This window comes from Phyllostomus hastatus, unplaced genomic scaffold (genome assembly GCF_019186645.2).
Source record: "Phyllostomus hastatus isolate PE091 unplaced genomic scaffold, TTU_PhHast_1.1 phas_contig_86, whole genome shotgun sequence".
In the NCBI taxonomy this organism is placed as follows: domain Eukaryota; kingdom Metazoa; phylum Chordata; class Mammalia; order Chiroptera; family Phyllostomidae; genus Phyllostomus; species Phyllostomus hastatus.
The window spans coordinates 48,132,532-48,148,989 of record NW_025333977.1 but is presented as its reverse complement, the minus strand read 5'-3'; the positions used below and the strand labels follow the sequence as shown (position 1 = coordinate 48,148,989).

At 40.1% G+C, this 16,458-nt stretch overlaps 1 protein-coding gene and 1 non-coding gene across 2 annotated transcripts in view; both read left to right on the top strand.

Moving 5' to 3' along the window:
* ANKUB1 (ankyrin repeat and ubiquitin domain containing 1) overlaps positions 1 to 2,225 on the top strand; it is a 29,915-nt gene extending 27,690 nt beyond the window's left edge. Inside the window, exon 5 of the mRNA XM_045851860.1 lies at positions 1,289 to 2,225. Coding sequence (XP_045707816.1) covers positions 1,289 to 2,225 — 937 coding nt within the window. The remainder of the gene's footprint in view (positions 1 to 1,288) is intronic.
* Positions 2,226 to 10,035: 7,810 nt separating this feature from the next.
* Positions 10,036 to 10,140, top strand: LOC123827577. The gene has a single exon (XR_006787241.1). It is a non-coding gene; the product is annotated as a U6 spliceosomal RNA (small nuclear RNA).
* Positions 10,141 to 16,458: the final 6,318 nt, after the last annotated feature.

Below are 16,458 nucleotides of genomic sequence, written 5' to 3'. Positions count from 1 at the left end.
CAGCATCAACTAGGCTCGGTACCAAGAGTGCCTGTAGTTCCCACAACATGAGTGCTAAGGATGAAAGTGAAGGCCAGTTGGTCCATCCAGGAGAGGCTCTTCTCCCCAAGTCAAGAAAACTGATCAAATTCAGACATGCTGATTTGTATTAGTGACTTTCAAAAGAAGTGGATGTGTGAACCAAAATGCCACTGTATCAATGTATAACTCTAGTTATAATCTAACTGCCAGAGCTCTCCTAGAGACCCATATGTTCTGGGCAAACCATCTACCTCACAGAAAAATTACATGGGAAGCCACCTACACATCAGAAGGTGGTGTGACAAGCATGCAAGCAGACACAGGAGAGTTAGTTAAATGCAGTATATTTTGGATGATACCAGGCTAGCTTCCCTCCATCTCTACAGTGGGGTCAGATAGCCCTGCCCAAGTATGTTCTGACAAGCTGGACCTCCAAGTTGGACCCTGTCTAGGTTTCCCTCCTTAATTCTTCTTTCTCTGAACAGCCTTCCCCCATCATTCAACTATGCCTTCTGGGGTACTGGAAGGATAGTAAAAAGGCCAGTGTGCCTCCAGTACAGTGAAATAGAAGGGGACTGGTAGAAAGTGGGGCTGGAGACGGCAGGGGTTGGGGGGACAGGGGGCGATGTGGGGGCAGATGATGAGGGGCCTTATAGGCCAAGGTGAGGAGTTAGAATTTCAATTGCAGTGGGAAGCTATTGGAGGGTTTGGAACAGAGGACAGGAAACCTCCAGTTCATAGAATGAAATGATCATTGAGTACTGTGTGAGGAAAAGCCTGGAGGGAGATGAATGGAGGTGGGAGACGAGTTAGGCACTGGGAATGGTGCTGGTGGAGGGTGGCAACCTGGTGCTTAGATCAGATAGCAGTAGGGACTCTGAGAAGCCAGAAAATAAGGACCGTTAGAATAGGCAAAATAAACATGTACAACTTTCACATTTCTAAAATGTCTAAATTTCTTCCACTACTTTCCCAATTGATATAAAGCTTTATATTTCTCCTGAGCATTGAATTTTCATAAGAAAGAAAACTGCTCCGAGGAAACTAGTTGGAACTATTTGCATGTGCATAGTAGGATCATGTGCCTAAGCAGGACCTTTGCAGTTTAACATGCATGTTACTATATGCCTTTTCTGAAAACATTTTGGGTAAAAATTAGGAAACAACAAAAATTTTAAGTAGAATGTTGCATGGGCATTTAGTGTAACCGCACTTGTCTGTTTGCTGACTTACTAAACCCCCACTCCAACTCGTTTCACTCATCCAGGTACCAGAAGAGGGTGGCCCTGTACATTGCCGCCTTTTACGGCTACATTGAACTCACTGAATGGGCCCTGAAGCAGGGCGTGTGGCCCCACGAGGCGGTTGGTGTCCACCCTTACCGAGCATGGTGCCATGAAGCCCTGCATGCAGATGTCTCTAAATGTCCCATTCATGCAGCTGCAGAAGCAGGCCAGCTGCTGATTCTGAAGGCCTTTGTCAACTGCAGTGTGCTGTGCCTGGAATGCAGAAATGCTGCAGGCCAAGCTCCCCTGGCCATTGCGCTCAAACGCAAGCATAAAGACTGCGTATTATATTTGCTTAGTAAAATGTGGTCCACAGTTTCTTTTCTGAAAGTGTCAGTCCCCATGAGGATCTATATTAAAATAAAGCAATGGGTGCTCAAGGCTCAGAGTCACAACCTTTATAAAAGCCAGCCGTGTGGATCAAGAGTCTTCAAGGCAAAAGTTGGAGACACTGTGATGGTGGATGGCTTCAGCAAACCACGAATGACCTCCAAGAGCTGGCATAAGGCTGGGAATAAGGACTCACAAAGCACTGTGGTCAAGCTACCGCCTCTCAGGGAACAAACTGCAAGCAGGAGACTTGTCAATACTTTGGTAATTTCACAGCAGGACACAAGAAAACAAACCCTCAAATTTCTTCCACTGCTAGATAAAAATACATTCTCTGAATTACGAAGACAACAAAATTGGAAAAATAGTATTGCCGCGGATAGGAAAAATGAAAAGCTCATAAAAAATACATACCTTCCACAAATCCCACTCCCTCCAGTTTCAAGAGCAGGCCATGCACACCCATCTTTTTACTACGCAATACCCAGTGCTGACTTTTTACTCAGATCCTCCTTCGCATCCTTCTCTGAGCACAGCGGGAGAACTCCAAGGGAGAACGCCATCTACTGCTTAGCTGTGGCCAGGTAATGTCTTTTATTTCTGCATTCGTGTATGTACTTCTTTATTTTTAGTTAAATTTATTGGGGTGACATTGGTTAATAGGAATGCTTTCTCTGTAAACATATGAGAGCAAACCTTTCAAAGGGCAGGTCTAGGGACAGGGGATGGCCCGTGAAGCCTTACCATGCCTGACAGCGTAATACAGGTTGTTCCAATGCATCAGTATCTGGCTTCCAGGACCTCAGCTTAGCCTCGTGTCCACAACAAAACAAACTGTTTTTATTGGGCAGTCCAATCTGCATAGCGCTTTTCTCCTCAAAGTTTGAGAAAGAAAAGAGACACAGTTAAAAGAGTTGTATCAATTAACAAAGTCCATTGTTTCTTTAAAAAAAAACTAATAAGAATTGCTCACTGAAATGTGGAAGGGAGATATCAAAACTGTCAGGGAAGACTGGATGGAAATGAAGGGAGAAGGAAAATGAAAGAAACAACTGAACCATAAAGACTTTAGTTGACTTGCTAGGCAAGATATACCCAGTTGTGGGAGGTCTATATTGGATGGAGTGATAGGATTGACATTAATATTTAAGGTAAGTTTTAACAAGTAATTCATTATCACATTTGAAGATATAAATGAATGTATCTGAGGTGGACTTTTCAGAAACATTCATTTCATAAGATAAAATGTTACATACTGGTCACGAGATTTCACTGAAAACACAGCTCTGCAAATCTCAGGTCCCATTCGTCATGTATGAGGTGTTATTGGGTGCCAGTATTGCAGCTGAAATGCAGATCTGTGAGCGCCTTTTTTCCTCACTCAGTGTATGAGAAGGAAAGAAAAAATAAGGCTGAGTTGTTTTAGTTGTCTTTCTAGATTGGTCTCTATTTCAGCTCTACTTTATTTCAGCAAGGTTATTGCCACCTAGTGGTGAGAGTAATCTGGGCTGCAACACTGGCAGACTTCAGAGTGACAACAATAAAGAAACTACTTAATATCTTCAATCTTTGTAATTTGTGAGGTACCTTTGAGTAGAATGTGTAAAAATAATCTAAAATTCTAGAAAAAGACTAGAAAAATTATTAATTGAAAAAATTGTATAGCTTATCTTAAAATCAGGCTGTAAGCATATGAGAGGAAATATTGGTTAGTTTTATCAACAGATGCATGTTAAAAAATGAGCTTATTTTCTTATTGTCAATTACACCTAAATAAAATTGAAAAAAAATAAGCTTATTTTTCAAGCATCCAGTAAGTGCTTATAATGGCCCAGTGCAATACTAGGCAGGATGAAAATGTGCAAATGTGTCTGTATTTAAGGTGGGCGTGTGTGTGGTTTGGGGGAAGAAAGGCTGCCAGTGTCTATTGTGTGGAGTGCTTTCTTGGGTAGGTATTTGGCTGTGAAATATATAGAAAAATGCATAAGGAGTGTTAATCCCACATATATTGCTCATTTTGCACACTACTACTCGGATCAGATACAAAATATTTCCAGCACCCCCAAAATTTCCCTCATGCCATTTGCCAGTAAATAACCTCTCCCAGATGTGATCGTCATTCTGAGCCCTATCAGTGAGATTAGTTTTGCCTGCTCTTGAATTTCATATAGAGGACATCATATAGTATGCACCTTCTATGTGTGGCTTGTTTGCTCAACATACTGCCTATGGGATTCATCCGTGTTTTCGCATGTATTGATTCTTTTTATTTCTATATAGTATTCCTTTTCTGTGTAGTATTTCATACCTTTGTTTATCTGTTCCCCTATTGATGGACATTTGGGTTGCTTCTCTCTTTCTTTTGTAAGATTTTATATATTTGTCCTTAGAGAGGGGGGAAGGAAGGGAGAAAGGAAGGGAAACATCAATGTGTGAAAGAAACATCAATTGGTTGTCTCTCACACACCCCCAACCAGGGATCTGGCTTGCAACCCAGGCATGTGCCCTGACCGGGAATTGAACCAGTGACCTTTTAGTTTGCAGGCTGGCACTCAATATACTGAGTCACACTGGCCAGGGCTGGGTTGTTTCTAATTTGGGACTATCTGAATAAAACTGTATAATGATTTGTGTATATGAGGTCTGTTGGACATTGGCATTAATTTCCCTTGATTGTATACTTAGAAATAGAACTGCTAAGTCACGGAGTAAGTTTCTTTTTTGCAGGGCGGGGGGGACACTTCCAAGCAGTTTTCCAAAGAGGTTATACTAACATGCTATTTTTGTAGGTATATTTTATAAAATTGAAGTTATCAGAGAAAACAATTTCAAGGTTGAGAAAGCAATCTCTGAGGAAAACATTGTATTAAAGAAAAAGGTTAGCAAGCCCTGTCTGGTGCAGCTGAGTGGGTTGAGCACTGGCCTGTCAACTGAAAAGTTTCTGGTTTGATTCCTAGTAGGGGCACATGCCTGGGTTGTGGGCCAGGTCTCTAGCTGGGGCCATGAAAAAGACAATCATAGATGCTTCTCTCACACATAGATGTTTCTCTCCCTCTTTCTCTCCCTCCTTCCCCCCACCTCTAAAAAATGAATAAAATATGTTTTAAAAAGAGGTTAGAAAAAATGGGTTAGCAAAGGGGGGCAAAATGAAAACATCTGCAATAGTATCAACAATAAAAAATAAGGAGACTCATAGGAGTGGTGGTCAGTCTGATTTCATACTTCCTCTGGTAGAGTTAGTCCTAGCAAATCTTTCCAACTTGACTGTTTCTCTTTTTCTCTTTCCTATATTTGCACTCTCTCCTTCCTTCCCATCTGTTTTTCCCCCTATCCACTGCATCTTTCCCAGGATCTGTCCCACCTTCCTCTGTTGGTTGGTTGTGGAGGGAAAGGAGTCTTCATGACCCCTGCACAGTTCTTTTTGGTCTGGTTTATGCCCCTCATAGGAGTCATGAAAGCACCTATGTCTGCCTGAAACCACCTGTCAAGCCAGGGAGAGGTGAACATAGTTATACTACCCTTTTCTCCTTGAACTGGGAACTACTATGCTGAAAAGAAACATTGAGATTCAGTTAGGTGGTTGGGCTGATGGCCCAATTAGTGATTATGAATGGCTATTCATTCAACAAATGTATATTGAGCTGGTGATACAGTAATAGGATGATTTTCCTACTTTTAGCTCTGCAAGTCCTGTTTCCTGAGAAATCCCTCAGTTTTTAGCAAACCAGGACAGGTGGTCACCCTCTACAATTGAGAGCAAATACAAATACAGTCCTGCATTTGTGAAACAAACTACCTACTAGGGTGTGATGGACATTATCACAAAAGCTGGGGAATATGCTATGAAGGAGAAGAACTTCAGGAAAGAGTTTCTATGACTTCCCTAAGAAAATATCTGACCTGAATTCCGAAGGACAGGCAGGGGTTAACCAAGTGAAGGAAGAGTGGAAAGACACTGCTCCGGGTAGAAGAAATGGCTTGTGCAAAGGCCTCGTGGCTGTAGTTCATGGAGCATTTGTGATGTAGAAAGATATGCTAGGGCAAAGAGAGAGAAGAGAGGCATGAGACAAACATGGGGAGGCAGGCTGGGGTCCCTATGAAGGACTGGGCAGTTTTAGACTAAAAACAATAAGGAAACATTGAAAAGTTTGACAGAATCTGCTTCACATTTTGTAGAGATCACTTTGGCTGCAGTGTCAGAGAACTAGAAAGGACTCTGAAGTCCGGATAGGAGGCAATGGCAGAGGTTCAGGGGAGAGATGGTGGTAGAGTGCACTACAGGAGGGACTTGGGCAACGGAGACCAGTAGATGGGTTGGAGACAAATGTAAGAAAGAAATTGACAGGACTTGGTGGTAGGTTGCACAGGATAAGAAATGAGGGCCAGGTTGGATGCAAAGATGACTCCTGTCTTCTGAGCTAATCAAAGCAAGGGTGAGGTTCTGGGTGCACAGGCACACCCAGACACAGCTTCCGCAACATGGCCCATAATGCTCTGCTCCCACCTCTAGAGAGACACAGGCAGCTATAGGAATTTCAAGGTCTTCTCAGGAGTTTAGAGATGTGTTTCAGGCTGCTCCCCATGTTCAGAAAGCCCAACAGAGTACCCAACTGGTGGAGTTGAAATAATGCTATAGTAAGGCAGCCCTGTTGATGAGTGTGTGTATTGTCCTTGCCTGCCAGAGGAATAGTAACTACATTGGTCTCTCCTGGGTAAGTGCCAAAACCCCAGAAAACGACAACTCAAGGACAAAATGCCTAAATTAGCCCACTTCCACACACTCACAGAGGGTGGGTCTGGGTTTGCAAAGAGGCAGAGGCTGTTTGAAAAAATCTGACTTGAGTGGTGTCAGCCTGTACCCTCTCCCTCCAGTCCTGCTTTGTTTTTATTCACAGTGCTATCACAGTCTGATTTGTGTTTTAATTTTTACTCAATGTATTCAGGTGACATTGGTTAATAAAATTATATAGATTTCAGGAGTACAGTTCTATAGTATATCACCTATATTGTATTGTATGTTTGCCATCCAAAGTCAAGTCTCCTTCCATCACCATTTATTACCCTTTACTCTCCTCTACCTCCCCGTACCCCACAATTCCCCCCCAGGTAATTACCATACTGTGAGGCTTTTTTTTCCTTTGCTTAATCCCATCACCTTTTCCACCCAGCCCCCCATCTCCCTTCCTCCTGACAGCTATCAGTCTGTTCTATGTATCAATGAGTCTATTTCTATTTCTAATTTGTCTGTTAGTTTATTTTGTTCATTAGATTCCACATATAAGTGAAATCATATGGTATTTGTCTTTCTCTGACTGGCTTATTTCATCTAGCATAATACTCTCAGAATGAAAGTTACACAGAGACTAAAAGTTAAGGCTTGAAAAAAAGATATTTCCTGCAAATGGAAATGAGGAAAAAAAAGCTGGGGTAGCAATACTTATATCTGACAAAATATGTTTTAAAACAAAGGCCATAGTAAGAGACAAAGAAGGACACCACATAATGATAAAGGGAGCAATCCAACAAGAGGATATAACCCTTGTAAACATTTATGCACCCAACATAAAAGCACCTAAATATGTAAAGCAAATCTGGATAGATATAAAGTGAGAGATCAGACTTCCGGCCAAGAGTGAGGTGTAGATAGATATGCTTTGCTTCCTTGTGCAACCAAAAGGACAACAACAAATTTAAAAATGAAAAATAACCAAAACTGCCAGGAAATCAAACTGTATGGAAGTCCAACAACCAAGAAGTTAAAGAAGAAACAGATCCAGACTGGTAGGAGGGGCAGAGATGGCCCCCGGGGCAGAGAGGACACACAGCAAAGCAGTGGCTGGAGGACTGGGTAGTCCCACATTTTCCCAGTTGTTCCTCCCAGAAGGAACACCTGGGGAGCAAGACAGACCCAGGCTTCCAGTGTGGGGAAACAAAGCCTCAAAACCCCTGGCTGTAAGAACCTGTGAGGGTGCAGTGGTGGGAGAAACTCCCAGCCTCACAGGAGAGTTTGTTGGAGAGACCCACAGGGTCCTAGAATGTACACAATCCACCCCCCCCCCCACAAGAATCAGCACCAGAAGGGCCCGATTTGCTTGTGAGTTGAGGGAGAAGTGACTGTAAACTGTTTGAGAGCAGAGAAAGCAGCATCATTCCATCTTGGACCCCTCCCCCACAGACAGTGCTACAACCTAGCAAAGCGGTTTGCCTTGTCTTGGCCAATACCTAAGGCTCTGTCCCTAACAATATAACAGGCGGCTGAAACAAAGAAATATGGCCTAAATGAAAGAACAGATTAAAACTCCAAAAATAGAAGTAAGTGATGAGGAGATTGCCAACCTATCAGATGCAGAGTTCAAAACACTGGCCGTCAGGATGCTCACAGAAATGGTTGAGCATGGTTGCAAAATAGAGAAAGAAGGGAAGGCTATGCAAAGTGAAGGGAAGGAAATTGGGACTCAAATCAATGATTTGGAGCAGAAGGAAGAAATAATCATTCCACCAGACAGAGTCAAGAAAAAAGAATTCAAAAAAATGAGGAGAGGCTTAGGAACCTCTGAGACAACTTTAAATGTTCCAACATCCAAATCATAAATGTGCCAGAAGGAGAAGAGGAACAGCAAGATATGGAACATTTATTTGAAAAAATAATGAAGGGAACTTCCTCAATCTGGCAAAGGAAATAGACTTCCAGGAAATCCAGGAAGGTCAGAGAGTCCCAAAGAAGTTGGAGTCAAGGAAACACACACCAAGGCACATCATAATTACATTACCCAAGATTAAAGATAAGGAATCTTAAAAGCAGCAAGACAAAAGTCTTAATGCCCATAAGACTGTCAGCTGACTTCTCAAAAGAAATCTTGCAGGCAAGAAGGGGCTGGAAAGAAGTATTCCTAGTCATGAAAGTCAAGGAACTACATCCAAGATTACTCTATCCAGTGAGGCTATCATTTAGAATGGAAGGGCAGATAAAGTACTTCCCAGATAAGGTCAAGTTAAAGGAGTTCATCATCACCAACCCTTTATTATATGAAATGTTGAAGGGATTTATCTAAGAAAAAAAAGATGATAAAAAATATGAACAGTAAAATGATAACAAACTCACAACTATCAACAACTGAACCTAAAACAAAAACAAACTAAGCAAACAACTAGAACAGGAACAAAATGACAGAAATGGAAGGTTATCAGTAGGGAGGTGGAGGGGGAGAATTGGGGGGAAGTACAGGGAATAAGAAGCATAAATGGTAGGTAGAAAATAGCCAGAGGGAGGATAAGAATAGCATAGGAAATGGAGAAGCCAAAGAACCTAATGTATGACCCATGGACATGAACTAAGGCGGGTGGGGAATGCTGGTGGGAAGGGGGTGCAGGGCAAAGGGGAATAAAGAAGAGGGGAAAATGGGACAACTGTAGTAGCATAATCAATAAAATATACTTAAAAAATAAAGTGAGAGATCAACAGTAATTCAGCCATAGTAAGGATTTTAACACCCCATTGACATCAATGGATAGATCTTCCAGACAAGTAGAAAATCAGCAAGGAACTGGTGGTCTTAAATGACACACTAGATCAGGTGGATTTAATAGATATTCAGAGCATCAGAGTACACATTCTTTTCAAGTATGCATGTCACATTTTCTAGGGTAGACCACATGTTAGGACACAAAGCAAGTCTCAATAAATCTAAGAAGACTGAAATTACATCAAGTATCTTCCCTGACCATAATGGTATAAAACTAGAAATCAATCACAAGAACAAAAATGAAAAAAACAAAAAGACATGGAAGCTAAATAACATGTTTCTAAATGATGAATTGATTAACAATGAGATCAAGGAAGAAATCAAAAGATACTTTGAAACAAAGGAAAATGGAAATACAATGACCAAAAATATATGGGCAAAGTGAAAGCAGTCCTAAGAGGGAAATTCATAGCATTACAGATCTACCTCAAAAAAAAAATACAAGAAAAGCCTCAAGTACACAATCTAAATTTACACTTAAAGGAAATAGAAAAAACAACAACAAACAAAGCTCAAATTGAGGAGAAGAAATGAAATAATAAAAATCAGGGCAGAAACAAACAAAATACAGTCTTAAAAAATAATGCAATAGATCAATGAAACCAAGAGCTGGTTCTTTGAAAACATAACCAAAATTGACAGCCCTGGCTAGGTGGCAAGGTTGGTTGAAGTGTCATCCCATACACCAAGGGGCTACAGGTTTGATCCCAGGCCAGGGCACATGCCTGGGTTATGGATTCAAACCCCAGTCAGGGCAAATAGAGAAGGCAACCAATTGATGCTTCTCTCTCATACTGATGTTTCTCTCTTTCCCTCCCTCTTCCCCCCACCACCTTTCTTCTCCCTCTAAAATCAATGAAAACATATCCTTGAGTGCTCACTTCAGCTGTACATATACTAAAATTAAAATGATACAGATAAGATTAGCCTGGCCCCAGCACAAGGACAACATGCAAATTCCTGAAGCATTCTATATTTTTAAAAGCTGTGGTACATTTACACAATGGAGTACTATGCAGCAATAAAAAAGAAGGAATTCTTATCTTTTGCAGCAGCATGGATGGATCTGGAGTCTATTATGCTAAGCGAAATAAGCCAGGCAATGATAGACAAATACCATATGATCTCACTAACAACTAGAATTAGGGAACAAAATAAACTAACAAGTAAAATAGAATCAGAGTCACAGAAACAAGGAACAGACTGGAAGCTGTAAGAGGGGAGGGCCAAGTTTGGGACTGGTTAAAAGAAAGTGAAGGGATTAGACAAAGAACATATATGCATCACCCATTGACATAAACAATGGTGCAGGGACTGACTGTGGGAAGGCGAGGCTGTGAGGGGGAACAAAAGGGGGGAAATGGGGGACAACTGTAAGAGCATAATCAATAAAAGCATTTAAAAATAAAAATAAAATTTTTATTAAAAAAATTGAAAAAACAGCCCTGGCTAGCTCAGTGGATTGAGTACCATCCTGCGAACCAAAAGGTCACTGGTTCGATTCCCAGGCAGAACACATGCCTCAGTTGTGGGCCACATCCCCAGTAGTGGGTGTGCAAGAGGCAACCACACATTGCTGTTTTTCTTCCTTTCTCTCTCCCTGCCTTCCCCTCTCTCTAAAGATAAATAAATAATAAATAAAATAAAATAAAATAAAATCATATTCTTGGGCAAGGATTTAAAAAAATTGAAAAACCATTAACCAGATTCATGAAGAAGAAAAGAGAAAAGACCCAAATAAATAAAATCAGAAATGAAAGAGGAGAAATAACAACTGACACCAAAGAAATACAAAGAATCATAAGAAAATACTACAACTATATGCCAAAAATTGGACAATCTGGATGAAATGGATAAATTCCTAGAAACATATAATCTTTCAAAACTGAATCAGAAAGAGTCAGAAAATCTAAGCAGACAGATTACAGCTAATGGAGTTGAAACAGTACTTTAAAAAAATTCCTAACAAACAAAAGCTGTGGACTGGATAGCTTCATAGGAAAAATTTACCAAAAATTATTTAAAGAAGAACTAACACTTATCCTTTTCAAACTATTCAAAAAAAAATCAAGATGGGGGAAAGACTCCCAAGTTCATTTTATGATGCCAGTATTATCCTAATTCCAAAACCAGATAAAGATACTACGAAGAAAGAAAATTTATAAACCAATACCCTTGATGAACATAGATGCTAAAATCCTCAATAAAATATTAGCAAACAGGATCCAGCAATACATTTAAAAGATCATATACCATGGTTAATTGGGATTTATTCCAGGGATGCAAAATTGATACAATATCCACAAATCAATAAATGCAATATACCATGTAAACAAAAAGAATAAAAACCACACAATCACATTAATAGATGCAGAAGAAGGATTTACTAAAATTCAGCACCCATTTTTGATAAAAACTCACAGCAAAGTAAGAATAGAGGGAACACACCTCTATGTAATAAAGATCATATATGACAAACTCACAGCCATCATATTCAGCAGGCAAAAACTAAGAGCATTTTCCTTAAGATCCAGAACAAGACAAGGATGTCTGCTTTCACCACACTTATCCAACATAGTATTGGAAGTCCTAGCCACAGCAATCAGACATGAAGAAGGAATAAAAGGCATAAAATTGGAAAGGAAGAAGTAAAACTGTCATTATTTGCAGATGACATGACACTGTATATAGAGAACCTTATAGATTCCACCAAAAACCTACTAAAACTGATACATGAATTCAGTCAAGTAGCAGGATACAAAACAACTATGCAGAAATCTGTCACATTTTTATGCACCAATAATGAACTATCACAAAAGGAAACTAAGAAAACAATTCCACTTATAATTACATCATAAATTAAAATACTTAGGAATAAATCTAACCAAGGATGTAAAAGACATGTCCTGGAAAAATTACAAGACACCAAAGAAAGAAAGTGAAGAAGATACATATAAGTGGGAGTACATACCATATTCATGGATAGGAAGAATTAACATCATTGAAATGTCTGTACTACCCAAAGCAATCTATAAATTCAATACAATTCCTATCAAGATACCAATGGTGTATATCATAGAATCAGGAAAAATATTACAAAAATGTATATGGAACCACAAAAGACCCCAAATAGCCACCCCAATCTTGAGAAAGAAGAAAAAAGTTGGAGGAATCATGCTACCTGATATCGAACTATACTACATACCATAGTAATAAAAACAGCATGGTAGTGGCATAAAAACAGACATAGATCAATGTAACGGAACAGAGACCCCAGAAATAGCCCGTGCCTTTATGGTCAATTAATATTTCACAAGTCCTTTCTGGTATGCCTCAGATGGTTGGAGCATCATCCTGTATACCAGTAGGTTGGGGGTTTGAATCTTGGTCAGGGTACATATCCAGGGTTGTGGGTTTAATCTCTGGTTGGGACACATATGGGAAGCAACTGATTGATGTTTCTTTCTCACATCATTGTCTCTCTCTCTCTCTCTCTCTCTCTCTCTCTCTCTCTCTCTCTCCCCCTCTCATCTCTATCCCTCCCTTCTTCTTTCTCTGAAATCAATAAACATTTTTTTTTAATTTTTAAAAATAAGGTAGTGGTGGAATAAGCATGGGCAATCCCACATTCACATGTGGTGGATATAAATTGGCAGGGATACCTTGGGAGGAAGTGATCTCAGCCCCAGACCAGACTGCATAGCCCAAGGTTCCAACACCAGGAAGATAAATCCCCAAAACTTCTGGCTGTAAAAGTCAGTGGAGTTGGGGCCACACAAGAAACTGCCAGATTTTCAGGAAACTTTGCTTAAAGGGCCCTCATGCTCTTAAAACTTATGCAAAGCCACATACTCTGAGATTCAACACCAGGGCAACTGCTGGAAGGGTGTCAGTCACATACAGGGAGTGGGGGAAGTGACTGGAAACAGGTCAAGTGCCAGGCAAACCCCCAGAAGCCAGGCAGCAGCGCAGTCTCCTCTCTGAGCTCTCCACCAACATAGAGCCACAAAGTAGTGAAGCCGGTTGCCCCACCCTGGCAATTACCTAAGGCTCCACCCCACACAATTCTCAGGTGCCTTTTATAGGGAGTCAGAGCAACTCTACCTAATACAGAGGAACAAACACAGGGAGACTGCCAAATTGAGGAGACAAGGAAATATGGCCCAGATGAAAGAACAAAACAAAACCCCAGAAAAAGAACTAAATGAAATGGAGATAGCCAACCTATCAGATGCAGAGTTCAAAACACTGATGATCAAGATGCTCAAAGATCTCACTGAGTATGGCGACAACATAAAGGAAGAAATGAAGGTTACACTAAGTAAAATAAAGAAAAATCTATAGAGAACCAAAAGTGAAGGGAATAAAGCTGGGATTCAAATCAGTGATTTGGAACATAAGGAAGAAATAAATATTCAACCAGAACAGAGAGAAGAAACAAGAATTCAAAAAAAAAAAAAACAAACAAGTATAGTATAAGAAGATTCTGGGACATCTCCAAATGCACCAACATCTGAATCAGGGATGACAGAAGAAGAGGAAGAGCAAGAAATTGAAAAGTTATTTGAAAAAATAATGAAAGAAAATGTCCCTAATTTGGTGAAGGAAATAGACACACATGTCCAGGAAGCACTGAGAGTCCCAAACAAGTTGGATCCAAAGAGGACCACACGAAGACACATCATAATTAAAATGCCAAAGTTTAAAGATAAAGAGAGAATCTTAAGCACAGCAAGAGAAAAGCAGAATTCCCTACAAAAGAGTACCCATAAGACTACCAGCTGATTTCTCAAAAGAAACTTTGAAGACAAGAAGGGACTGGCAAGAAGTATTCAAAGTGATGAAGAGCGAGGACACACAAACTAGATTGCTCTATCCATCAAAGCTATCATTTAGAATTGAAGGCTGATAAAGTGCTTCCCAGACAAGGTAAAGCTAAAGGAGTTCATCATCACCAAGACATTATTACATAAAATGTAAAGGGACTTAAGATAAAGAAGATCAAAACTATGAACATTAAAAAGGTAACAAATTCACAACTATCAACAACTGAATCTAAAAACAAAAACAAATGAAGCTAACAACCAGAAGAGGAACAGAATCTTAGTTATGGAGATCATTTGGAGAGCCTTCAGTTGGGAGAGGGTAGAGAAGAATGGGGGGAAAGCTGCAGGGATTAAAAGCATAATTTATAGGTACAAAATAGACAGGCGGGTGCTAAGAAGAGTATAGGAAATGGAGAAGCGAAAGAACTTAAATGCACATGAACTAAAGTCCATGGATATGAACTAAAGAGGGAGACTTGCTGGAGGGAAGAGGGGTACCAGGTGGGGGGGTGGGCAAAGAGGGAAAATTGGGACAACTGTAATAACACAATCAATAAAATATACAAAAAATAATATTTGACATGGAGGCAAAAACACAATTGGGTAAAGATAGTCTATTCAATAAAAGGTGTTGGGAAATTTGGACAAATGTGTGCAAAAGAATAAAACTATATCACCTTCTTACATCATACACAAGAATAAACTCAAAATGGATTTTTAAAAAATATTTTATTTACTTATTCATTTTTCAAGAGAGGGCAAGGGAGGGACAAAGAGAGGGAAAGAAACATTAATGTGTGGTTGCCTCTCGTGTGCCCCCTACTGGACACCTGGCCCACAACCCAGGCATGTAACCTGACTGGGAGTTGAACCAGCAACCCTTTGGTTCACAGACTGACACTCAATCCACTGAGCCACATTATCCAGGGCTCAAAATGCATTTTAAATAAAGACTTAAATGTTAGATGCAAAACCATAAGAATCCTAGAAGAATACACAGTCTGTAAAACTCAGACATTTCTCATAGCAGTATTTTTTCTGATACATCTCCTTGGCAAGGGAAACAAAAGAAAAAAGCAAATTGGGACTACATCAAGCTATAAAGTTTTTTGCACAGCAAATGAAATCATCAATGAAATGAAGAGACAACCCACTGAATGGAGAGCCTGTTTATCAATGGTATATCTGATAAGGGCTTAATACACAAAATTTATAAAGGACTGATAAAGCACAAAACAAAAAAAATAATCCAATTTAAAAATAGCCAAAGGACCTGAAGAAAGACTTTTCCAAAGAGGACATACAGATGGCTAATAGACATGAAAAAATGCTCAAAGTCACTAATCATCAGAGAAATGCAAATTAAGGCCACAATGAGATACCACCTCACACCTGTCAGAATGTCTATCATCAATAAATCAACACTAAAACAAGTGTTGGTGCCCTGGCCAGTGTGGCTCAGTTGGTTGCAGCATTGTCCTGTACACCAACTGGTTGGGGGTTTGATTCTCAGTCAAGGCATATACCTAGGTTATGGGTTTGATGCCCAGCTGGTGTGCATATGGGAGGCAACTAATCAATGTTCCTCTCTCACGTTGATGTTTCTCTCTCTCACACTTCCTCTCTCTCTAAAATCAATAAATATATATTTTTTAAACTTTGTTGTTTTTCTTTTTATTAAATATTTTTATTTTTATTTATTTTTAGAGAGGGAAGGGAGGGAGAGAGAGAGAGAGAGAGAGAGAGAGAGAGAGACATCAATGTGCGGTTGCTGGGGGTTCTGGCCTGCAACCCAGGAATGTACCCTGGCTGGGAATCGAACCTGGGATACTTTGGTTCCCAGCCCGTGCTCAATCCACTGAGCTACACCAGCCAGGGCTCTAAAATCAATAAATATATTTTTAAAAACTTAAAAAAAACATGTGCTGGCAAGGATGTGGAGAAAAGGGACCCCTTGTGCACTGTTGGTGGGAATGCAGACTGGTGCAGCCACTGTGGAAGTAGTATGGAGATACCTCAAAAAAATTAAAAATGGAACTGCTTTATGACCCAGAGATTCCACTTCTAGGAATTCACCTGAACAACAGAAACATTAATTTGAAAGAACATAAGCACCCCTGTCTTCATTGCAGCATTATTTATAATAGCCAAGATTTGGAAGTAGCCCAAGTGTCCATCAACTGTAGATAAGACAACTATGGTACATTTACAATAGAATACTACTCTATCATAAGAAAAAAGAAAACTTTACCCTTTGCAACAGCATGGATGGACCTCAAAAACACTATGCTAAGTGAAATAGGCCCATCAGAGAAAGACAAATATCATATGATTTTATTCATATGTGGAAGCTAATGAACTAACAAGTAGAACAGAGACAGACTCATAGATAGGCTGACAGCTCTGGGGGTGGGTGGCTGGGGTGGAGGGATTGAGCAAAACAGAAAAAGGATTCATGGACATGGTCAATAG